The 23,119-nt window shown below is 50.4% G+C and overlaps 4 protein-coding genes across 10 annotated transcripts in view; 2 read left to right on the top strand and 2 right to left on the bottom strand.

The window, feature by feature from the left end:
- Positions 1-23,119, top strand: part of sostdc1a (sclerostin domain containing 1a) — a 441,057-nt gene that overhangs the window by 64,626 nt on the left and 353,312 nt on the right. The window lies entirely within an intron of this gene.
- LOC112136588 (gamma-aminobutyric acid type B receptor subunit 2) lies at positions 219-10,568 on the bottom strand. Of its 4 annotated transcripts, none has more exons than XM_024258374.2 (19): positions 10,013-10,568; positions 8,858-8,995; positions 8,617-8,781; positions 8,037-8,138; positions 7,905-7,970; positions 6,964-7,113; positions 6,658-6,885; positions 5,466-5,526; positions 5,322-5,402; positions 4,807-4,957; positions 4,608-4,740; positions 4,439-4,522; positions 4,249-4,365; positions 3,938-4,048; positions 1,052-1,261; positions 850-972; positions 684-756; positions 515-608; positions 219-450 (listed from the first exon to the last, which is right to left on the bottom strand). In XM_024258374.2, the coding sequence occupies exons 1-19, from the start codon at positions 10,445-10,447 to the stop codon at positions 312-314; spliced, it is 2,661 nt and encodes an 886-aa protein (XP_024114142.1). In that variant the 5' UTR covers positions 10,448-10,568; the 3' UTR covers positions 219-311. The 4 variants fall into 4 exon arrangements, with proteins under 4 accessions (XP_024114142.1, XP_024114143.1, XP_024114146.1 ...); XM_024258375.2 differs by having other exon boundaries at positions 515-605; XM_024258378.2 differs by lacking the exon at positions 3,938-4,048.
- On the bottom strand, positions 10,703-12,286 carry rpp25l (ribonuclease P/MRP 25 subunit-like). Of its 4 annotated transcripts, none has more exons than XM_036215804.1 (3): positions 12,133-12,286; positions 11,664-11,760; positions 10,703-11,565 (listed from the first exon to the last, which is right to left on the bottom strand). In XM_036215804.1, the coding sequence occupies exon 3, from the start codon at positions 11,563-11,565 to the stop codon at positions 10,933-10,935; it is 633 nt and encodes a 210-aa protein (XP_036071697.1). In that variant the 5' UTR covers positions 11,664-11,760; positions 12,133-12,286; the 3' UTR covers positions 10,703-10,932. The 4 variants fall into 4 exon arrangements, with proteins under 4 accessions (XP_036071697.1, XP_036071696.1, XP_036071698.1 ...); XM_036215803.1 differs by having other exon boundaries at positions 11,674-11,760; XM_036215805.1 differs by lacking the exon at positions 12,133-12,286 and adding an exon at positions 11,836-12,126.
- Positions 15,229-23,119, top strand: part of LOC112136679 (collagen alpha-6(VI) chain) — a gene marked incomplete in the record, with an annotated part of 33,504 nt that continues 25,613 nt past the window's right edge. Inside the window, 7 exon segments of the mRNA XM_024258552.2 lie at positions 15,229-15,521; positions 16,565-16,681; positions 16,802-17,389; positions 18,130-18,717; positions 20,416-21,030; positions 21,171-21,725; positions 22,174-22,725. Of these exon segments, the coding sequence (XP_024114320.2) occupies positions 16,600-16,681; positions 16,802-17,389; positions 18,130-18,717; positions 20,416-21,030; positions 21,171-21,725; positions 22,174-22,725 (2,980 nt within the window).

Below are 23,119 nucleotides of genomic sequence, written 5' to 3'. Positions count from 1 at the left end.
CCAATCACGCCCCTCCAGGTGCCACTGTCATTGTCCATGTGGGCATTGAAGTCCCCCAGGAGGACGATGGAGTCCCCCGTTTGGGCACTTTTTAGTACCCCTCCAGGAGACACCAAGAAGGCCAGGTACTCCGAACTGCTGTTAGGCCTGCAGGCAGAAACCTTTCATGGAACTGTTTTTGCTGGCAGATGAGAAAGAGGAAGTCTCCACGTCTGGACTCAGTTTAACGTTGTGTGAACGTGTTTATTCATCAGGACATAAAACTGCTGGATGTTCTTCTGCTTCGGTTCCTGCAGGAACGGCGCCACAGCTCACAGGAAGTTGTTATAGCGGAGGGCTGGCGCTTCCTGGCAGCCGGACAGACTGGAGCTGCTGGATCTGACGCCGCCGACGACCGGCAGGTAAGCATGATGGAGGATGGGCAGCTGGACGGACAGACGGCGGCTCACCCTGAAACATGACAGAGAGGTCACTCCTGGAGTGGGAGGGGCTCTTCATCCTGAGGAAGACTCACTGTTCAGGGGAGTTGATGCTGCAGAAGCTGGAGGCCTTCAGAGCGCAGAGCTGAACTTCATGGGTCTTCACTGCAGAAGATCCTCCAGAAGCTGCTGGAGGAAGAAGAGAGGCGCTTGATGAAGAAGTCAGAGTCTTTGCTCCTCAGAAATGAGGCTTCATCTGATTACTCTGCTGCTCTCCAGCCGCGTCTTCCGTCATCTCTGAGAGCTGCATGCTGATGGTTTCAATCTGGACGTCCAGCTGCAGAGCAGAAGACAAAGATCCTCATTTCCCTGAAGATCAACCAAACTCAGACTTTCTGCTTCAGAGGCGGAGCTTCCTTCTGGTCTGCACCTGAGCACTTTGACTCTTCAGCTGCTGGTTCCTCCTCCTCAGCTGGTCTTCCTCCTCTGAAACCTCCTCCTGGAGCTCTGAGGGCAGCTGCACCTCCACGTCCCCCCGGACCGCCACGCAGATCTGCAAACACAGATCCCCCAGGCTCAGAGGGAATCCCCAGAGATCTCAGGGTGGGGGATCCCGGATTTGCCAGACTGACCTGCGGTCCCAGCAGAGCCCCCAGGAGGAGGAGGGATCCGCTGAGGATGAGGAGGCTGCTCAGGCAGAACTGAAGCGGAGGATTGTGGGAGGTCAGCAGCGACCCCGACACGCCGGACGCACTGAGCGCGCTCAGAGCAAACATGCTGAAGGTGAGCGGTTTAGCCGCGTCCGCCGACCTGATGCTCCAGGCGAGGAAACATCCCAGCCCCTGCAGAGCAGACGGAGACGGCGTGAGCCTCCACAGGAGCGGGGTGGTGGTGGGTTTGACCTCTGCTGGGTTAACCCTCAGGTCCAACCAAAGTACGGCCCGCGGGCCGGATCCCGCCCACCACCACATTTGGCCCCTAAAACAATATCAGCGACTCAGTATTTTTTCTCCAATCTGGCTTTGAGATTGTTTGCTAACACTGCTAGCAAAATAGAGTTTTGCTAACAGAAAACGCCGTTAGCATCAATGGCAGTCTGAACTTCTAACAGAAAAGACTTTTTCTCATAGTCTACAGTAGAACTGCTACAAACGATTATTTCAATAGTCGACTAATCTCCGATTATTTTTTTCGATTAGTCGACTAATCGGTTCGTTCTGGAAGTAAAACACTCATCTTAACCATCATTATCTTTAAGCTTGAAGTGTTTAAGCTACATGCTAACTAAAATAAAGACAATAGTTTATTAATGAATCTGCAGGTTTTCTCCTTCATTTGTTTCTGGCATTAAAACGAGACTTAGATCAAACGAGGTCATCTGAATCAACTACAGAAAACCAAATAAAAGTATTTTTACAGCAGAGGTTCTTAACCTTTTTGACCCTGGGGCCCAATGTTCCCAGTACAAAGGGACTCGAGGCCCATTCAAATGTTAACATACTAATTTAAATTGATCCACATCTTGTTTGATCTGTATTTAATAGTTGAATTAAGTCAATTTATGGTTTATCCAAGTAAAATCTCGTGGGGAAAAAATGATACAATGTGATCATCTGACATTTATATTCACACTGAACAGGTAAAACATGGATGTCATGCTCAACACAATTATAATTCCAAAAATATTTATAAGGCATTTTGATCAATAAAATTGTGTAGTAATAAAACAAGTACACTAAAAATAAGTTTAATATTTCAAATTAAATAAATTGTAAATGACATTTAAATAAACTGCTAATTAAGATTACCTTATAACTAACCTGCTGATCAACTTGACAAATTAGTAGTCTTTATTTTTGTACAAGATATTTCTCTCCAAATCTGTGACATTAACAACAACAGTCTGTTTTTAACATGCTACTAGTCCCACTTCATGTTCAGCTCTTAATGAGACACTTGTCTGTCTCTGAGACACGATCACATCCAGTCTGGGTGGGATGGGGGAAGGCTCACTCTTAACCTCCAGTGATGCTCCGAGTCGGCTGCCAGCTGTGGTCTTAGTGGCCACAGTGGAGAATCCGGATTCACAGGTATGTGGTTGTGAAGGAAGAAGGACTTTAACAGCCCTCAGTGCTAGATGATGGTCCTCCTCTGAGACAACCATCCAGAAGGAGCCCAGGTCCAGTTTGACCCACTGCCCCAGTGCTGTCAGTACACTCCCTGTATTCTGTCCATGTCTATTCACACACTGGACATAACATCAAGAAAACAGAACATTCTGTCTGGAAAAATGGGATTCATTTTGCTGTGGAAACCCCAAAAATGTTTAACGGAATGTTTTTACAGCATAGAATGAAGGTTTTATGTGGAATTTCATTAAAAAATAAAACAATGAATTTAGTCAACAAACTAATCAACACATTTTTGAATGAAAATATGTAAAAAGAATTCCAGGTGAAATTCCCAGATTCCTCATTTGGGCCACATGTGAAGAGTTTGTGTTAATAGAACAGATCTCACAGATCAATGATGAGATCTTTGTCATCCAGACAGTGATCAGTCTGTGTGGTTTCAGATTCCAGGCATCCCAAAATAAAAATGCATCTACTAAGACCACTGCTGTCCGTTTGACATTTTTCCTGGAATTCTATTTTTGAAATTTTTTCTCATCCATTTTGTTTTTGCGAGGAATAACAGAAAAGTTTTTAGGGAGAAGTTTGATCCAGCTGGATTTCAGGCCTGCTCGGCTGGAATCTGCTCTCAGGTGAAGGGGGCGTGTCTGTCTGCTCTGATGCTCGCCTCTCACAACAGCGGTGGGCGGGACTTTGGTGGAGAAATGCTGAGTTTCTGCCATTCTTTGACAAAACTCATGTTGGACCCCATTCCAAAGTAAAATAATAATCTGTTTCCTCCATGTGGGACTTTTAATAGCAGATAAAAAAGCTAGAGTTCATTTGAGACAGTTTTATCACGTTGATCTCCCTCCCGTTAATGTCGGTTCCAGACGGTTCACCGAGAGAACATTAGTACGTCTTACCATCAATCGGATCTCCTAACGTTTGCCCGGGAAACTGCAGCAGCGACACGTGGTGCGTCAGCAGTTGATGGCGCTCGCACCCCCCCTGCAGATCTTCTGGTTCATCTCCAAACAGCGCAGTAATGACAGCCGCGGTGGAGCTAGCTGTGTTAGCGCTGATGTTAGCTTAGCATCACTCAACATCACTGCTGACCTCATTAGCATCACTGCGCATGCGTGAAGAGAACGGCAGACCCGGCATTAGAAGGCGCGCATCGTAGTTTGGAGATCAAAACAAGGAAAACACAAACAGAAAACGACGCTTCCACGACCAAAATAGTTGGTGGCGGCGTAGTCGCGACTAATCGACTAATCGTGGCAGCCCTAGTCCACAGACTGACCCGGCCCCACATCCATGAGGGAGAAAGTTGTGGAGTTTGGGGACCCTGCTTCAACCTGCATGCCTGAAGCAGCACGCTCTGGGGCGGCGCCGCTCGCTCACCAGCAGGGGGGCCTTGAACCCGAAGGCGGCGGTGAGCCACAGCTCCATGTTGCCGCTGCCGCAGTGTTTGGAGAACGGCCGAGTGATGAGGTCCGGATCTGCAGGATGGCTCTGAAACATCAGAAAAACGGGTTCAGAGGGAGCGCCCCCTGCTGCTGCTCTGTGTTCTAAGTTCGTCTCCTCACCCCCCAGGTTCTCCTCAGAACACCAGCTCTCCAGGACAAACACGCTAGGGTTAGCCTTCAGCTTTTCCACATGAACTACATTTCCCATCATCCTCTCTGCTCTCGGTCACCTGAGCGGACACTGACCTCTGACTGATGCTGAAGCTCCACCCGCCTGAGGGGGTCCAGGATCTGCCAGGAGGTCAGAACAAACACATCCGGCAGGAGAACCCAGATCAGGATCCAGTCCGGTTCCTTCTGCAGCTGCAGGAACAGAAGATCCCTGAAACATCTGGACCGTCTACAGAACCCACAGAACCAGCGGACTCTCGTGAACCTTCTGGCAGTAGACCCTCCAGGTTCTGATGAGAAGCACAGCGAAGGTCACGGCGTGTCCCGCTGAGAGGGTCCACAGATGGGCCTACAGAACCGGGAGAAGACTGGACTTCTGTGACGGAACCACAGAGCTCACCAGGCCACGAGTTCTGAAGGCGAGCGGGACTCACGGAGCAGAGGGTCTCTAAGGTCCACTCGGACAGCGAGGCTCCATCCAGACCGGAGAGAGGCACCGAGGAGGAGGAGAGCAGGAGGCCCAGCAGGAGCAGCAGGTCCTGGGAGGAACCGCCGGAGATCCTCCGCCTGCAGGCAGACAGACACCTCAGCCTGTGACCTCTGACCTTTCAGCTGAAGCTGCAGGACACGGACCAGCGTCTGCGGTTGATGATGACGAAGAGGAGGGCCGTCAGCGTGATGAAGATGGTTCCTCCTGCAGCCGACGACAGAGCGACGTACAGAGGGAGGCTGACCAGACGCTGCTCCACGAGGAGGACCGGCTGGTCTCTGGCTGGTCCAGAACCTGCTGCAGCAAGCGGTCGTTAGAGTCCAACCCACCAGAACCAGAGACGGCAGGAGACGAAAGGTGGGAGGGGAAGCGCTCGGCCTGCCGGCTCCGCCCTGTCTGCAGGAGGACGGGGGCTGGGCTTCCTGTGATTGGCTGGTTATTTACATGTTTGGAGCATCATCAGTTTGAGAGACTGCAGACTGACCCGTTTTAGAAGAACCTCCAGAACCGTAACTAAGGTCACATCAGGGATTTAGACATTTCATAAAACATCAAATGACTGAAAACTAAAAAGATTTAAGTTTGATGTTCAGCTGAACTCTCCAGTTCTGAGGATCTCTCGATGGTCCAGAACCAAAAGTGGACCGTTCCTGCTGACCTGAGAACCTGAGCAGCTGGTTGTTGAGGCGGAGCTGCTGGGTGCTGGTGTTGAACTCGCCCACCGCCACGCCGCCGCCGCCTGGAGACACAGACGCGCTCAGCTGCCGCCCCTCAGACGCAGCGTCAGGAAGCGGCTCCTCACCTTGAACCTGGATCAGGTGGATGGTGGTCATTCTCTCCCCGTTCCGAAACAGAACCGGACCCTGAACAGAACACAGAGGGTGAGGTCAGGACGGTACCCGTCGTTCATCACATGGAGGGTTGGGCCGTCGGGTCCAGATACAGTTGAAGCTTCCAGCTCTGATGGTTCTGCCAGAACTGCAGCGGTCTGCAGCCTTTAACCCTTAAAGAGCCGTTTGGGTTGATTTCTCCAGTTGAGCCGCACATCCTTTCCAAAATAAGACTCTGTATTTATGTTACGGTCATTTTGGGGGGGGGGGGCATAAATGAAGCAAACTTTAAGAGAAAATAGATTATTCCCCAAATATGAAACGATTGTATTTTAGTGTTAGCATTTCTGTCTGGGATTTTATTGTTTCTGCTAGCAAACAATTTCAAAGTGAGATTAACCACAAAAACAAATCATGCGTCTCTGAGATTGTTCAGACGCTGGGCTAAATGTGGAGGTGGGCCAGATCCGGCCCGCGGGCCGTGGTTTGGGGACCCCTGCTCTAAAGAACATCGTCTCTGCCGTCTGCAGATGTTCTCCTGCAGAGCGCCATCCTGCCTGCATCAGCACTGCCGTTGTTCATGAAGATCCCGTCTGCTCGGGTCCGGTGGACCGTTGCTGTCAGTCAGATGGACCATGATGGTCCTCTGGTCTCCTCAGCGTCTGAGGTCTCTGCCGAACCTGCTCTGCTGCAGAGGCGGAGTCTAATCATGAGATCTTCTCTCATGTCTCATGTCTGCAGGTGGAGTGTCTGCAGGTGGAGAGTCTGCAGATGATTCGGTGCAGGTGGAGAGTCTGCAGATGGAGTGTCTTTAGGTGGAGAGTCTTTAGGTGGAGTGTCTGCAGATGAGGCGGTGCAGGTGGAGTGTCTGCAGGTGGAGTGTCTGCAGATGGAGTGTCTTTAGGTGGAGAGTTTTTAGGTGGAGTGTCTGCAGGTGGAGAGTCTTTAGGTGGAGAGTCTGCAGGTGGAGAGTCTGCAGGTGGAGTGTCTGCAGGTGGAGTGTCTGCAGGTGATGCAGTGCAGGTGGAGTGTCTGCAAGTGGAGTGTCTGCAGGTGATGCAGTGCAGGTGGAGTGTCGCAGGTGGAGTGTCTGCAGGTGGAGAGTTTGCAGGCGGAGTGTCTGCAGGTGAGGTGGTGCAGGTGGAATGCGGTTCAGGAACTCACGGTGACGCCGTCGAAGCGTGTGTTCTTGACGGCTCCGAGCAGCATCTTCACCACCTCCTCCTCTCCGAGCGTGGCGTTCCTCTGGTACCTCTCCCGCTGTCTCACTGCCTCCATCGCCTGACTCAGAGCCTTGGCAGCGACCCACACTGCATCGTAGGCGTACGGGTGGAAGGTTGACCCTTCCTGGCTCAGCCGGCGGCGGTAAGAGTCCTGATATTCCTGAGGAGTCTGTGGAGGGAGGGAGACCCCTTGTTGAAAGACCTTAACGAGCCTTCAGGTTCTGAAGGGGTGAGGAGAGGTTCTGACCCGTCCCGGCGTGTCGACCTGCACCCTGAAGGACCCGTCTGCAGCCGTCTGCAGACTGCTGGCTGCGCAGGCTGAGTGCCTCCATCCCGCCGCTCCCCCACCAGCCACAATCCACTGGTACCGAGCGCCGAACAGGTTCTGCCTGTATGCCTGAACGCAACATAAACAGACTTTCTCCAGTGTTCGGCCCAGTTCTGTGGCGGTTCTGTGACAGAACCGCCACAGAACTGGGCCGAACATCCCACCATCGAGCTGCATTCACTGAACCTGAGTAGTTTTACAGGGAGTCCAGTCGGTTCAGGAGAGAAGAACCGAACAACCTGATGATGCTGAAGGTTCTGCTCAGATCCTCCGTTGTCATAGCAACGCCACACATGCCAGAAACGTTCTCCAAACACAGGTAAAGGTCGTATGTATGCGCTGAGGTGGTGTTTGGGCAGGTCGCCATGGTAACGGCTTTAACGAGTGTGGACGGACCGGAGGGGGATCCAGGGGAACATCTTCCTCCGAAACCCTCTGATCTCTGAGCGACACCGTCTCCTCACAGCTGTCATGGTTACGCCACATCCCAGGCGGAGTCATAGTCTCCCACCGACCAATCACCTCACGCTCTTAAGGTTCCTATGGTCATAAAGTCCAAACTCCTGAGCTTTCATGATGTCAGTTTTCATCTGAAGAGATTTCAACCCCAAACATGGAGGAAGATCCGGATGCTGGAAACAGCAGCGTCTTCTCCTCTGGAAGGTTCCATCGTCTTCAGAAGAAAACCTGACGTCTGTGGTGAAAGCAGGTCCAGCAGAACCGGTCCGTGTTTCTGTACCGACGGTACGGACAGGAGCTGCTGGACTGCAGCTTCATAGATGGTGAAAAACGACCCTCAGAAACTCTGGACTGAAGCTGCCGGTTCAGCGTTTTTGGTCTGATGTTCTGATGAAACTCACGCAGCAGAAAACCTCCGACGCAAAGTCTTCACGGAAGAATCCGACGATGATGCGGACATCTTCATCCTGCAAGGAACAACCTGTCAGAGCCAACAATCGCCACGTCTCTGTGACCCGGAGGTCCTTCTGTACCTTCAGCTTCTTCAGGCCGCCGCAGGCATCCTCAGAGAAACCTTCTGCAGCCGCCAGACGGATGCCGACCTTCTGCAGCTGCCGGACCAGGTCGTCCTTCACCTGCCGAGAGATGGAACCAGGAAGAGATTCTGGATGCTTAGCGTGTGGTCGGCTGTTTGGTCAACATTTGACCAGAGCTCCACCGCGGTCAACCTTTGACCAGAGCTCCACCGCGGTCAACCTTTGACCAGAGCTCCACCGCGGTCAACCTTTGACCAGAGGTCCACCGCGGTCAACCTTTGACCAGAGCTCCACCGCGGTCGACCTTTGACCAGAGCTCCACCGCGGTCAACCTTTGACCAGAGCTCCACCGCGGTCAACCTTTGACCAGAGCTCCACCGCGGTCAACATTTGACCAGAGCTCCACCGCGGTCGACCTTTGACCAGAGCTCCACCGCGGTCGACCTTTGACCAGAGCTCCACCGCGGTCGACCTTTGACCAGAGCTCCACCGCAGTCGACCTTTGACCAGAGCTCCACCGCGGTCAGACTGACAGAAGCGTGGGATTAAATGAAGGTTTTTCTTCTCCAACATGCACCTCAAAGAATGGCTCCTGCGCGATCACGCCGACTCTCCTCCACCTGAAGCGCTGCAGCAGCTTTATGGTGGCCTGGTTCACGCCTCGCTCTGACGGCGCTGTGCTCCACAGGTTCCCGTACCACTTCCTGTTGGAAAGGCTGGGGGGCGTGGCGGTGAAGGACACCTGAGACATCAGAGGAGGAAACAAAACTGAAGGTTTCTGTGTGAAGGTCATGTGACAGCAGTGAGGTCAGGCTCACCTGGACCAGGGAAAGAGCTGGCAGAGAGCGGGCCAAGAGCGCCATCACAGGTGGACACGCCCCTCCAAACAGCAGTAAATACCTGGGCCCCGCCCACAGAGTGTCAAACAGAGCTTTGATCGCTCTAGCAGGGTCACACTGAAACAAAGACGGCACAGAGTAATGAGGAGCTTGGATGGATCACAGTGTCTGCAAAACTCCTGGTCCTGAACAAGGTCGGAAACATTCCCTGAAACTGTCTTTGAAGTCGTTGGTGAAACGTTCCAGAAAACGTCTCAGGGAGTCTGAAGCTGTCTTTGAAGCAGGTCATGAAATGATCCCTGAACTATCCCCAAGTGTTTACTGAAACTGTCCCTAAAATGGTTCCTAGCACAGTTCTAAGAAAGTTCCATGAAGCGGTCCCTGAAACGCTCCCTGAAGTTGTCCCTGAAACAGTTTCTGACGCAGTTTCTGAAACAGTTTCTGAAGTGGTCCCTGAAACAGTTTCTGAAGTGGTCCCTGAAACAGTTTCTGAAGTGGTCTCTGAAACAGTTTCTGAATCGGTATCTGAAACAGTTTCTGAAGCGGTATCTGAAACAGTTTCTGACGCAGTTTCTGAAACAGTTTCTGAAGCGGCCCCTGAAACAGTTTCTGAAGTGGTCCCTGAAACAGTTTCTGAAGTGGTCCCTGAAACAGTTTTTGAAGTGGTCCCTGAAACAGTTTTTGAAGCGGTCTCTGAAACAGTTTCTGAATCGGTATCTGAAACAGTTTCTGAAGCGGTATCTGAAACAGTTTTAAAAGTGGTCCCTGAAACAGTTTCTGACGCAGTTTCTGAAGCGGTTCCTGAAACAGTTTCTGAAGCAGTTTCTGAAGTGGTCCCTGAAACAGTTTTTGAAGCGGTCCCTGAAACAGTTTCTGAAGCGGTCCCTGAAACAGTTTCTGAAGTGGTATCTGAAACAGTTTCTGAAGTGGTCCCTGAAACAGTTTCTGAAGCGGTCCCTGACCCACAGATCAGAGTCTTGGAAGTTACAAACGTAAAGACGATCTTCAAAAGTGCCGATCACAGACAAACTGACTCTCAAGAGAATTCTCTGCCGTTTTGCTTCTCTGTAGTGAAGTCTCGTCTGCCCCTGAATGAATCTCGTCTGAAATGTCTCGATTCGGGTCCGGACCCACCGGGGAGTCCAGCGGCTGCATCTGGATCTGGTAGTTTCCCAGCGGCACCGGTTGTTTCTCCAAGTCCTGCAGAGCCAGTTCAACAGCTGAGACGATGCCGGCAGTCCGATTGCCCCCCCCAGCCCCGGAGCCAGGAGGCATCATCCACAGAACAGGCAGAGGGTGTCGGACCCGGGCCAGCGCCGGCCCAGCAGCGAGCCAGCTGATCAGCAGTAGCCTGAAGGCGAGCGCAGCTCCGAGCCGGTCCATCCTCCGCTCCTCTCTGGATCTGCTCTGATGCTCCTGCAGGAATCCAGTAATCCTCTTGAGCTGTAAGCAGCTGAGCTCGGGGGGGTCGCCTGAGGAGATAACAGGATCAGCTGCGCGGTCAGATGGCGCCGGATCCCCTGCAGACATCAAACCGCAGAGAAAGACCTTCTGACTGCAGGTCTGCATCCAAACACCTGAGATGGAGCATCACGAACAGGACGGAGCACGGGGAGCTGCAGCTGGTCCGTTCCAGCCTCGGTTCTGATCTCCTGAAAAGCCTCTGAGTCATCAGGACCACGGCTTGTCCAGGAATCCTCCGGCAGGACGCCACGCCGTGCCATCACGGGAATCAGGCTCCTGGTCTGACCACGCCCCCTGTCCCAGATTTAGCAGCAACGTTTTTTGTTTCCGAGTTTGTTCTGAACACGGCAGACACAGAGGTCACCATGAGGTCAAACTTTATTAGTAAACACAAACAGAACAGCAGCGGTCACACCACCAGAGGGCGCAGCTCTGGGGTCAAAGGTCACCAATGATTCTGACCAGTCTTTCTTTAGAAACAATGGCTCCGCCCACACACATTTAACACAGAACAGGCAGTATAAAAAAGAAAGCTAATCTTTATTTTCTGCCCCTCCCCCCGTTCACACTGCAGTCAAACCGGTTCAGAATCAGCTCCATCCTTTGGCCGCCTCTCTGGGTCGTCCTTTTCCCCTGCTGCCGCCTCCTGCTCCGCCCCCTCCTCCTGCTCCGCCCCCTCTCTTCCTCCGGGGCCCCTGTCTCTGCGACCTGACCTCCCTGCTGTCCTCCCTGCCGGCAGGCGGGGCCCACAGGCCGTCGTAGTGGCCGGGTGCCTGGTACCCCGGCTGGCTGCTGTCCAGCGGCTCTCTGGACAGCAGGATCCAGACGGCGGGCAGCTTGCGGCTGACGTTCAGGCTGTCCAGGCCGGCGGCGGGCTCCAGCGGCTCCCACACCTCCACCACGGTGCTGTGCAGCAGCCGGGTCAGCTGGTGGAGCCCCTTCACCCGCCGCTTCACGATCTCAGCGCAGCTGATGGCCTTGGAGACACCCTTCCCGCTGGCGGTGACGACCATCTGCTGACAGGGGGCGTGGCTCCTCTGGCGGCCCTCGTCCTCCTCCGCCCCCCCGCGGGGGTTACCCTCCATGCGGCTCAGGGCGAAGCGCAGCAGGTTGCGGATCTTGCTGCCCTCTTTGACGCGCAGCTCGGGCGTGTCGGCGGCGAGGCCGGTGAACGGACAGACGGACGGCTGCTCCACGCTCCGGGCTCTGCTGTAGTTCTCCATCTGCAGACACACGGGCACGTCAGGACGCTGCGGCACAGCTCCACCACAACCACAAAGATCCGGGGTAGAGATGCTGCAAAGGAACAAACTATTTTCACCTGGACTAACCTGGCGTGGAGCTCAGGAACAGGTGTAGCTCAGGTGAGGCTCCCTCTGTCAAGATGCTCCTTCAGGATGAATGCAGCCGCTGGAAGACTGCAGGTGAGGAGATCATGAGATCCATCAGATCAGGAGATCCATCGGATCAGGAGATCCATCATCAGACCTGACCGCGCACGTGACCACGTCTGCACAGCTTCTGAACGGATCCGATCCTAAACGTGTCCAGAACCGCCACTTCCGGCCATCACAGAACCACCTGTTCTCTGTCGGGTCAACCGCGTGCTGCGTTCACGGTTCGGCGTGGAAAGCCCGCAGGTTACATCCGGGTCCCGGCGGCGGACCGGGCCGGTAACGACCGAACACAAAGCGGTCACGCGGAGGAAACGAGCACGCGGAAAAAAGTCAAACTGCTGACGAATCATTTGTGAATGGACCGATTACCGGAATAAAACAAAGAGTTTGTACCTTTCTCATCCACTGAACTCCGCGCGTTTACTGCAGCAGACTCACTTCCTGCTGCCGTGTGGCGACAGGAAGTGTCGTAAACGCTCGTGCCTTCTGTAGTTTTCACAAGTCAATCTCTACAGAGGAAAACGACAGAGCAGGACTGCACTAAAGAGCAACATCTAATGAGCAACATCACCAAACACTAGAAACAAAATGAAATCAGAATCAAAGTACAAAAACAGAAAGAAGGAAACGAAAACATGATTTGTTCAAACTGCAGTTTTCCAGGAGCTCTAACACATTTAATTAAATATAAAACATGGAAAAATGCTTTGCTGCCGCTAGATTTATAGCAGGAAAAGTGATATTTGCTGAGAAATAATATTAATAATGTTTGAGAATGAATCATCTAAATCCTTTATAAATGTAAATACGTCTGAAGCACAAACTGGGGGAATTAAAGCTTAAGATTTATCAGATTTATGACCATTTTTGAGAGAAAGTTGGAATGTGACTCCCCAAAGTTCCTCCCAGAGGATGCTCAGCCAAACCGTCTTCATAGTCTGGATCCTGGTCTGGACTCTGGTCTGGACCCTGGTCTGGACTCAATCTGGACTCTGGTCTGGACCCTGGTCTGGACTCTGGTCTGGACCCTGGTCTGGATCCTGGTCTGGACCCTGGTCTGGACCCTGGTCTGGATCCTGGTCTGGACCCTGGTCTGGACCCTAGTCTGGATCCTGGTCTGGACTCTGGTCTGGATCCAGGTCTGGACCCTGGTCTGGATCCTGGTCTGGACTCTGGAGTGAGTTCAGTTTCCTGATGTCCTAGTGGAGAAAACTGTCCCTGAGCCTGCTGGTTCTGGCCCGGAGACTTTTCAGTCTCCTTCCTGATGGCAGCAGGTTGAAGAGGCTCTGGGATGGGTGAGATGGGTCACCTGCAATCCTGATGGTCTTGCGGGTGAGTGGTAAACGTCACAGAGGTCAGTGAGAGGGACACCAATGATCTTCTCAGGTGTTCTCACAATGCGCTGCAGAGACTTCCTGCAGGATGCAGTGCAGGCTCCGTACCACACAGTGATACAGCTGGTCAGGATGCTCTCAATGGCTCCTGTGTAGAAGGTCTCTATGATGGGGTGAGGAACTTGAGCCCTCTTCAGTTTGCGGAGGAAGTACAGGCTTACTTTAAGCACCAAAGTAGCAATTCTGCAGTCATTCCAGGCTCTCTGTCTTTGGATCCCAATACTCTCAACTTCTGACAAGTTTCAGGAGCTTAGAAAACACCAGACTCAACTCTCTATCAGTAGTTAGATAAAAGTAAGAAAAACATTGGAAATATTCAGTCATAATCAAAGTTGAGGGTGAATGAAACATACCCATTTCTCACTATTAGTAACATTTATTTAAAAAAAAAAACAATAAACGGCACCCAGCAGCAAGGAGGCGCTGTCTCACAAAACAAGTCCTGAAATTGTCCTGAGGATGCTGTTAGTCCTCCAGCCAGTAGGGGCGCTGTGTTAAGAAAGCCAGGGGCCTGAGAATGCGGTCCTGAGAATGCGGTCCTGAGAACGCTGCTGGGTCTCCGAGCCTGCAGGTAGACCCTTCTCACATCTGCAGCAGCTTTGCACCTTCCTGTTTTCTCCAGTAGAGGGCAGCAGAGACATTCAAATGCAGGGCTGTCAAAGTCAATCACACAGGGGAACAAACCCCAAAACACACATGAGGCGGCGTACTGAACACTATCAAACTACATTTTTAAAACTTTAAAACTGTAACTTTTTAACATAAATATGAACTAGATATGTATGTGATAATGCTAGTGTGAATGCTGTAAGCTGAAAACACTGAAGCTGATAGCTGAAAATGTTATCAGCTGAATATGGCTTATAGATGCTAGTGCTGATAGCTGAAGATGCTGAAACTGAAAGCTGAAAACGCTGAAGCTGTTAGCCAGCTAAAATATTAGCTAAATTCCAAATTAGCCTAAAAAGCTAAAAATGTAGCATGTAGCTGAAAAAATGGCTAAACTTAAAAATAGCCTAAGAAACTGAAAAAAAAGCCTAAATTAGCCAAAACAGCTAGCGTGTAGCTAAAATATTAGCTAAACTCCAAAACACATTTTTAAAATCTTAGTAAATGTCAAAATAGTCCAAAAAGCTGCAGAAAGACCATTTTTAAAACTTTAAAACTGTAACTTTTTAACATAATTATGGATGATAAAAAGTCAGGAATATTATTCCAGAATAAATCAACTTAAACCTTAAATAACTTTCAATATTTTACTCTCCATAAAAATATATTTGGTCAAAATTATACAAGTTAGAAATGAGAACAAGATAACATCGGGTCATTAATAACAATAAATAAAATGTTCTGGAGGGCCGGTTAGAATTACCCGGAGGGCCGGATCCGGCCCCCGGGCCTTGACTTTGACCCGTGTGTTCAAATGATTCATCTGTAGCTCACAGGATCTACCAGAACCAGAAAATGCTTCAAAGGAGACTCTCAGAGGGAAATGACCAGAAGTGTCTCGTCTGGAGGAAACGCCCCAGCATCCTTTCTGAGAGAACACAACCCAATCCCACAATGCTTTGCAAAGACGAGCAGTCATGCTTGTAGATGTTCTTGCGCTCCAGAGTTCTGGAGAGGATCCTGGTGAAGAACTATTGAGCAAACAGCCAAGGATTTGAACCTTTCCCTGCAAACGCAGGATGTTCTGCTGAAGAGAGTAAAGGAGCTTCTATCTAAGGCCACGCCCCCTAATAGTCACGGTTCAGGCTGACTACAGCAGAGACCTGTAAACTTCAGGGAGAAGTATCGTGGCTGCTCCTGCTGAGCACGTCTGCTCCTCGTGGTTTGGAGGGGAGCTCTGCTCACAGCTGCTGGGATCCAGCCTGTTCTCTGAGCGTCTGCAGCTGCAAGGATCGGAGCTCCTGCTGCAGACACGAGTGCAGTGACGTATCCTCAGAGTTATTTCCAGACTGTAAACATTTTCAGCTTGTTGGTCTTCCAGAGAAACGGGGTCAGGATTTCCTTTATCCAGTGAAAGATGAGGGAAGCTTCATGCTGCAGCTTCAGCAGCCAGCAGTGAAGTCTGATAGCAAGCCCCGCCCCACGTTCTCCTCAGGGACCCATCAAGTGTGGGGGAACGTCTGGCTCCCATCAAGAGAGGACGTGGTCTCTTCACACATTCTCCTCTCCTGCAGGAGTTCGGGAAGCTCCTCCTCTTCCTGCTCTGGAAGGTTTTCGGTGGTGCAGCTTTGCACTCCGAGGCTGCAGTCTTCCTCAGAGGTCTGTGGACACTTCTGGAGATCCTGGAAGTGTTCTGCAGCTGGAAGCGACTCCAAGAAGTTCTCCAGGAAGCAGAGCGGGGTTTGGTTTGGTGTGAGCCTCCTGATCTCAGAGCTGAAGGTATGAAGAGGTTCTGGTGGGTCTGCTTTCTTTATTAGACAGTGCGGTTTCTTCAGTGTAAAGTCTGATGGAGGTCAGCAGGAGAGATGAGAAAACATCTTTACTGGAGGAAGAAAAAACTTCTGTTTGGGTTTGGAGAGAAAAACTCTCAGAGAGTAGAAGTTTGGATCTGCAGTGAAGATGTGAATCAGAAAAGCTCCAGAACTTCTCTTCGGTTCTGTCTCTTTAAATTTGTCTCTTCAGTTCCAGGCTACCAGTTGAATCCAGGATCAAGTTCAAAATCCTCCTGTTAACCTATAAGGCCCTGAATGGTGTGGCCCCATCCTATATTAGAGATCTCATAGTTCCTTACCAACCAGTCAGAACACTTCGTTCACAAAATGCTGGACTGCTTGTAGTTCGTCTCTTTGGTTCCCTCTCTTGGTTTCGTCTCTTCTGTTCCGTCTCTTCTTTTTTGTCTCTTCCGTTCCGTCTCTTCCGTTTCGTCTCTTCTTTTTTGTCTCTCCGGTTTCATCTCTTCTGTTCCGTCTCTTCCGTTCCGTCTCTTTTGTTCCGTCTCTTCCGTTTCGTCTCTTCTTTTTTGTCTCTCCGGTTTCATCTCTTCTGTTCCGTCTCTTCCGTTTCGTCTCTTCTTTTTTGTCTCTCCGGTTTCATCTCTGTGGTTTCGTGTCTTCGCTTCCATATCAAGATTTTTCATAGAACTGTTTATCAGTAGGATCAAATCTCCGGGTTTGCTGCTAATTTACCGGTCAGACTCTTTTTAAGACTACAACTCTTACCGGCTCCACCTTCAAAAGTAAACTAAGAACATCCAGATGCTGGAGCACAGACTCTGGTTAACAAGCACACTGAAGTCCAGAGCAGAGATCTTTTCTGCAGCATCATACAAATGTAGAAGCTGTTAAAGTACTCATGACTCACCTAAAATCCTGGAGATGAGTCAGCATCTAAAACCCTCCCGAGCATCAGGCTAATGTTTGATTGTTTTATACCTGTCTGGTTGCAGAGGGAATGGAAACATCACATCTTCTTCTGTATTTCAGACGGTCAGGATCAGACGTTTCCTGAAAAGCAGAAGATGTCCATCATGCGTGGAATAAGAGTATGTCTGATCTTCATCATAGCAGCTGTTCTCTTTGACGTGTCTGCTCAGAAGACAGGTCGGTAGCTTTTCACCTGAACGTTCACAGTCCTGCAGTTTTCATGTTTTGCTAACGAAGCAGAACTCTGGAATGTTTTCCGTCTGTTCTGAGGATTATCCGTGTGATCGTACTTTTCAGAGTGTGAGAACGATCTGGTGGGTGACATCGTCTTCCTGGTCGACAGCTCTGGAAGCATTGGCTCTGAAAACTTTGATTTGATTAAAGAGTTTCTGAAAAGCATCATCAAAGGCCTTGACATCGGCCCTCAGAAGATCCGGGTGGGGCTGGCTCAGTACAGCCGTAAATTTCACCCAGAATTCGGGCTGAAAGATAATGAGGACAAGGAAAGCCTGCTAAATAAAGTCAACCAAATGTACTACCGTAAAGGCAAAACCTGGACCGGCGAAGCCCTCGATTCCATTCGCACACGTTACTTCACTGAACTGGAGGGGAGCAGAGCCGGCGAAAGAGTCCCGCAGATCGCCGTCCTCATCACGGATGGAGGTTCCAGTGACAACGTGGAAGAACCTGCCTGGAGGCTAAGGAACCACGGGGTGCTGGTGTTCTGCATTGGGGTGGAGATGAAAAACCAGACGAAGCTGGAGACCATTGCCAGTCCCCCCCACCACCATAACATCCTCCCCATTAAACGCTTTCAGGATCTGCAGAGTCAGTTTGGCGACCTGCTCAAAAGCATGTGTGTCTATATGGAGAATCAGAAGAAAGGTAAAGCCCAGAGCTGAAGTCAGAACAGACAGATCAATGATGCTGGTCTGAAATCATCAGTGTTTTCTCTGACCGTCAGCACACGAGTGGCTGTTTCCTGTCAGATACTCTCAGAAAAACACTAGAAGTTCATCTTTGCGTCCTTGAAATTCTTCAGTTCTGTCAGTCAGATGGAGGTCACACCTGAAACTTCTTACCAGTTTATCAGCCGCCATAACCTCCTCCAAACAGCCAATGCTTCATGACGGCATATTCCAGGCGTTCCTGTCTTCTATTAGTTCATACGACCCCCATGAGCAGACAGTCTGTCCCCTTAAAACTCATCCAAAGATGCCATGCCTGCCTTCACGCTTTAGCCTTCCTGAGGGAAGAAGCTGAAACGGAGACAGAACAGAGACGGAGCGGAGATGAAATGGGGACAAAATGGAAACAGAACTGAGACAAAATGAAGACAGAATTGAGACAACATTAGGACAGAACTGAGACAAAATGAAGACAGAACTGAGACAAAATAGGGGTAGAACAGAGACAGAACAAAGACAGACCGGAAACAGTACAGAGACAAAATAGAGACAGAACAGAGACAAAACAGAGACAGAATGAGGACTAAAAGGAGACAGAACAGGGACAGGATGGAGAGAGAACAGAGACAGAGATGGAACGTAGATGTGCCACAGGAGCTGTGTGGAAGGGTCTGTGTGGAATGAACTCTGACTTTATTTTTTATTTTTTTCTTCCAGTTTTAACCAACCGGTACGTAGACATCTTCTACTTGGTGGACAGCGGTTTGTCTTTGGGAGAGTTTATCCAGTTGAGGGAGAGGCTTTCTGAAATGATCAGCCGGACCGATGTGGGTCTGTCCAGCTGCCGTCTCGGTCTGGCTCAGTTTGGTCAAGACATCGAAGTCGAGTTCCTTCTGAACAAGCATGAAACCAAAAGCGAGACTTTGGAAGCCGTTCAAAAGTTCAGTCTTCAGTCCCCGCCCAATCAGCGGCGAAACCTCAGCCGGGCTTTGGAGTACGCCAAGACTCACTTCTTCGGTGCAGAGGCGGGGGGCCGAGCCCACCTGGGAGTGCCTCAGCTTCTGGTCATTGTGCTGGAAAACGAACCGTATTCTGTTACCACATTATACCACGATGAGTCTGCATTCGTCTGTGCTAGAGCACTGAAGTTGTTCGGAATCAGTGTTAGCATAATGAGCAACATGGAGTTTCCCGGCTCTATAAATGGACTTGCCTCTTCTGGGATGGTTTTTCCCTCTCTCAGCCTGGCAGACTTGCACCAAAAGGTTTCCTCGTCAAAAGGGGTGGTTTCACGGCAGAGTGAAGGTAAGAGCATTTCTACTGTCCTCTACCTCACTGTAGACAGGAAAAGTCTGACGCTCCTGTGGAGGATCAGGACCACCCTGATCCTGATCCTTTCTGTGTAGGAAGCTGTGAAGAACCCAAACCTGGACCCAACACTGCTTAGAAAATGGAAAGCCCAACTATCAAACAGTTACAAGCCACACAAGTTTTCAGAACTTTTGATTTGGGCAGTCGTTGTGCAGAGGCAGAGCGGTCGACCTCTGGCCTGAGGTCACAGGTTTGGTTCCCGCCTTGCCTGCCCTTGTAAGTGTCAGAGTGTCCTTGGACAAGGCACTGAACCACGCATGGCTCCTGGAGGCTACAGGCTGATGCCAGTGTTGGCCAGCAGAGTGCAGATGTGTGTTTATGGGTGAACGGGACTGTGAGATGCTTTGGGCCTTCAAAGAATGGAGTAAACTATACAAAGAGTGAATGCACAAAATCTCACAGTAATAATATTTTCAAAGTAAAAGGATCCCACCTGAGGGTACAGTAGATGTGTACTCAGATCTTATCTACTTTAAAACCTCATTTCTCCCATTTAATCAAACTGATACTGTTGTTATGAAAAACTTGTTTTCAGGACTGTTCATTTCATTAACCTCTAATGTAAATATCTCTGTCTAATTAGTTATGAAAAACAAGAACGAGTATCCTAACCATAACCTGGTACCGAATGTGGATCGGTACCAGTTCCGGACGCAGTACCAGACGTAGACCAGGCTAGGGTTATGGTACCAGGTTAGCGTACCAGTACCAGACGTAGACCAGACTAGGGTTATGGTACAAGGTTAGCCTACCAGTACCAGACGTAGACCAGGCTAGGGTTATGGTACCAGGTTAGCGTACCAGTACCAGACGTAGACCAGGCTAGGGTTATGGTACCAGGTTAGCGTACCAGTACCAGATGTAGACTGAACGGCGGGGTGCGGCCAGTACCGCATCGACAAATTGACTTGACCCCTCATTTAATTGGAGCAGCCAGCACGAGTTGGGGACAACGTCAAAAAGTGACACAGAGGGTCTTTAGACAAACGTCGATATGTAATGTTCATGGAATGAGAATGTGTTGGAACCAGAGCAAACACGGTGAGTTCAGAGCGTCATGTCCTCTGTCGTGGTCAGTGTGTCTCATCAGTGAAGATCCTGCCCAGCTTTATTCCACAATGAACTGTTGTGTTTTCTACTGATACCCAAAGAAGGAAAAACGTTTTCTGCTCTTGGAGAAAACAACTTTTATTATCTCATGATAACAAACTTCTTATCTCCAAAAACAAACTATAATTTGATTCTTTCCTCTCAGAATTTGTTTCCTCAAGAAGCCAAACTCGGAGCAGCCGTTTCTCGTATTCTGTAAGGAAGAAAACATTCTGATGGAAACAACTCCTCAGATGTTTCCTCTCCTGCGACCTTCTTCAGGGGTCAATGACCTTTGTATCCTACTTCACTTTGAGACCCAAAGCGCTTCACAGACGCTCACATTCACACACTGCTGGCCGCTACACTGCACGTCTTCAGCCGTCTTGCCTAAAGACACTTTGACACAAGGGCAGGGAAGGCGAGAACCGAACCTGCACCCAGTCATCGGTTGACTATCATTCGTCTGTTGGTTGTCGATCAGTGAACCCGGTTCCTCTGGGAAGTTCGGTATCATATAAACATGTTGCATTTCTTTGACAGAGTGTGAAGGCGCCGGTGCTGCTGATGTTGTGTTCATTCTGAGCGATTCGGGAGGATCCGGAGAGGACGACTTCCCCTTTCTGCTCGTTTTTCTGGACTTCATCATCAACAGCCTGGAAATCGGTCAGGCCAAGGTCAGAGTGGGAATCGTTACCGCCAGCCACGTGCCCAGAGTGGAAGCTCATCTCAATACGTTCCACGGAAAAGCAGAACTGGAGCACTTCATCAGTCTCCTGCCCCCCCGTCAAGGTGGCGCTAAAATCGGAGCTGCCTTGAACTCAACTCGGGAGGTGATGTTCAGGGAGAGAAACAGGGGCCGGAGGAATGCCCGGAAGGTTGCCATAGTGATCACGGATACTAAATCCCAGGACAGTGTGAGTGAAGCAGCGAGCTCCCTGCGCCGGGCCGGTACCACCGTTTATGCCGTAGGAGTCAAAGACGCCGAGCGAACTGAACTGGAGGAGATGGCCAGTCACCCATCTTCCAGACATGTCTTCCCCCGAGCGGATTTCAGCAGTCTGGTGGCAGAGACTCAGACGCTGCTGAGAAGCCTGTGTAGCGGCATCGCTGAGAGCTTGAAGACGGCTGGAGAAAGCTCCAAAGATGCAGAGAAAGGTTGGTCTTTAGGCTGTTCCTGGTTCAGGACGTTTAAACTCTGGAGTGACTGAATGCTGTGGGTTCCATTTGTGCCAAAAACATATTTTTGACACAAATGGAACCCCATAGAATGCGGACGTTTCCTTTTCTCTCCTCAGTGTGTGTGGACACAGACCAGGCAGACATCTTCTTCCTCATCGAGGACTCCGGAGGCATCAGTCAGCTGGACTTCAGTGACACGCAAAAGTTTGTCATCAGCTTCCTTCCATTCTTCCACATCGGGCCTCGGCACGTTCGAATCGGATTGGTGAAATACTCCGATTCGCCTTCTCTGGAGTTTGACCTGACAGAGAAGTCCGACCCAGACGCGGTGGAAAAAGCTGTTCTGGGAATCCGACGGGAAGGAGGCGGTGCGTACACGGGAAGAGCTCTGTCCTTCATGAACGCTCACTTAGAGAGGGACACGGCGAGTCGTCGGGTCCCACGGTTCCTGATAGTCGTCACCGGCGGAGAGGCCACAGACGAAGTCAAAGGCCCAGCAGAAGCTTTGAGACAGAAGGACGTCACGCTTCTCGCCGTCGGGGTGAAGAACGCCAATGAAACTCAGCTGATGGAGATATCCGGTGACTCCAGAAGAACCTTCTACGTCAACCACTTTGATGCCCTGGAGTCCATCAGTGACGGCGTGCTGGCAGAGATCTGTGCTCCCGCAGGTGAGTTCAGTTCCTAACCTGCCTTCCTGAACCTGGATCTGCTGTTGAGTTTCATGCGTGGCGTTTGTTAGGAAGGCAGCTCTACCTTAGACAATGGTGACGGTCCTCATTTATCCAGGTGACATCTACCTACAGATGAGGATTGCTAATGAAAGGATGATTGATGGTCTTCATTGGACGGAGGCTGTAACTGTGTTTATGTCAACATCATCGTTAGTCATCAAACTCCTTCATAGCTTTGATGAAACCATGTTGTTCTTGCTTATTTTGGACATTGCTTTTTCCTGAAGACGTTCTTCCTCCAGGTTCCAGCTTTAATGACCTTTTCTGACCTAGAACATAAACACCTGTCTGTACTTTCCTTGGAGGGGGGGGCAGGTATCTCTAGAGCCAGGAACATCCTCTCCTTCAGGGACCCTCATGAGGGAATCTTGTGCTTTCTCTGCAGCTTGTCAGCAGGTTCCTGTGGACGTTTTCTTCCTAACGAGCGGCTTCGCCGGTTCATCCAAGAGAGACTTCCAGAAAATGAAAGATCTGTTGAAATCTGTCATCAGCATGTTCACCCTCGGACCAGATGACGTTCGTGTGGGCGTCATGCAGCTTGGTGGCAACAGGGGTCTGGAGTTTGGCCTGAACAAATACTTCAGCAGTGAGGAAATGTTGGGCGCCGTGGACAGAATGCAGCCCGTGGAGGGGGGGAACCGCCTGGGAAGGAGCCTCACCGAGGTCTCCAAGTATTTGGAGGCGGCCGGTGGAGGTCGACCGGGCCTGAAGCAGAGCCTGGTGGTGATCACAGATCTCTGGAGCATCGATGAGGTCAGAGGTCCAGCTTCAGCTCTGAGGGCCAGAGAGGTGGAGATCTACGCCGTGGGAGTGCTGGAGGCCAGCAGGAAGCAGCTGCTGGAGATCAGCGGCTCCTCAGACAAAGTCTTTCATTTGGAAGACTTTGATGGACTTCCTGCATTGGGCGGACCGCTCGCCTTAAAGCTCTGTGGAAAAGGTGAGTCCTTCGGGACCGGCTGAAGATGCAGCGAGAGAAGATCTGCTGCTGGAGGTTCTAGGAATGTGTGTAACAAGATAAAGCAGTTTCATTTGTTTATCTCATTCTCACAGCACACAGAAATAAATTCCTTCATATTCTTTACTTTGGTGAAAATGAAAGGAGACATTTAACAAAACCACTCAAAAGATATATTTGTAATACAAAATAAATACATGAAGTTGCTGTCAAAAGCAGTAAAAACAAAACAACATGTTTATGGCGCCCCCTTCAGGATGCCTTAGGGACAGCCCGCCTTGTCTCTTTGATCTGCAGGATCATCGAACACTTTGATGTATATGAGATCATGAAACGCAGAAAGGGGGGGGGGGGAGCTCTCAAAGCTTTTAATTAG

This window comes from Oryzias melastigma, linkage group LG16, assembly GCF_002922805.2.
Source record: "Oryzias melastigma strain HK-1 linkage group LG16, ASM292280v2, whole genome shotgun sequence".
NCBI classification, from domain to species: Eukaryota; Metazoa; Chordata; class Actinopteri; order Beloniformes; family Adrianichthyidae; genus Oryzias; species Oryzias melastigma.
Note: the sequence above shows the minus strand (reverse complement) of the source record. Positions and strands in the feature narration are given on the sequence as shown.

Bases quoted from the DNA above. Each gene is read 5' to 3' on its own strand.
- LOC112136588 (XM_024258374.2), bottom strand. From the start codon at position 10,447: ATGCAGACCTGCAGTCAGAAGGTCTTTCTCTGCGGTTTGATGTCTGCA. The intron at 7,114-7,904 runs GTGAGTTTCATC...TGTTGCGTTCAG, and splicing joins CGTCGGAGGTTTTCTGCTGC to GCATACAGGCAGAACCTGTT. The intron at 5,527-6,657 runs GTGAGTTCCTGA...TGTTCTGTTCAG, and splicing joins CACGCTTCGACGGCGTCACC to GGTCCGGTTCTGTTTCGGAA.
- rpp25l (XM_036215804.1), bottom strand. From the start codon at position 11,565: ATGGAGAACTACAGCAGAGCCCGGAGCGTGGAGCAGCCGTCCGTCTGT.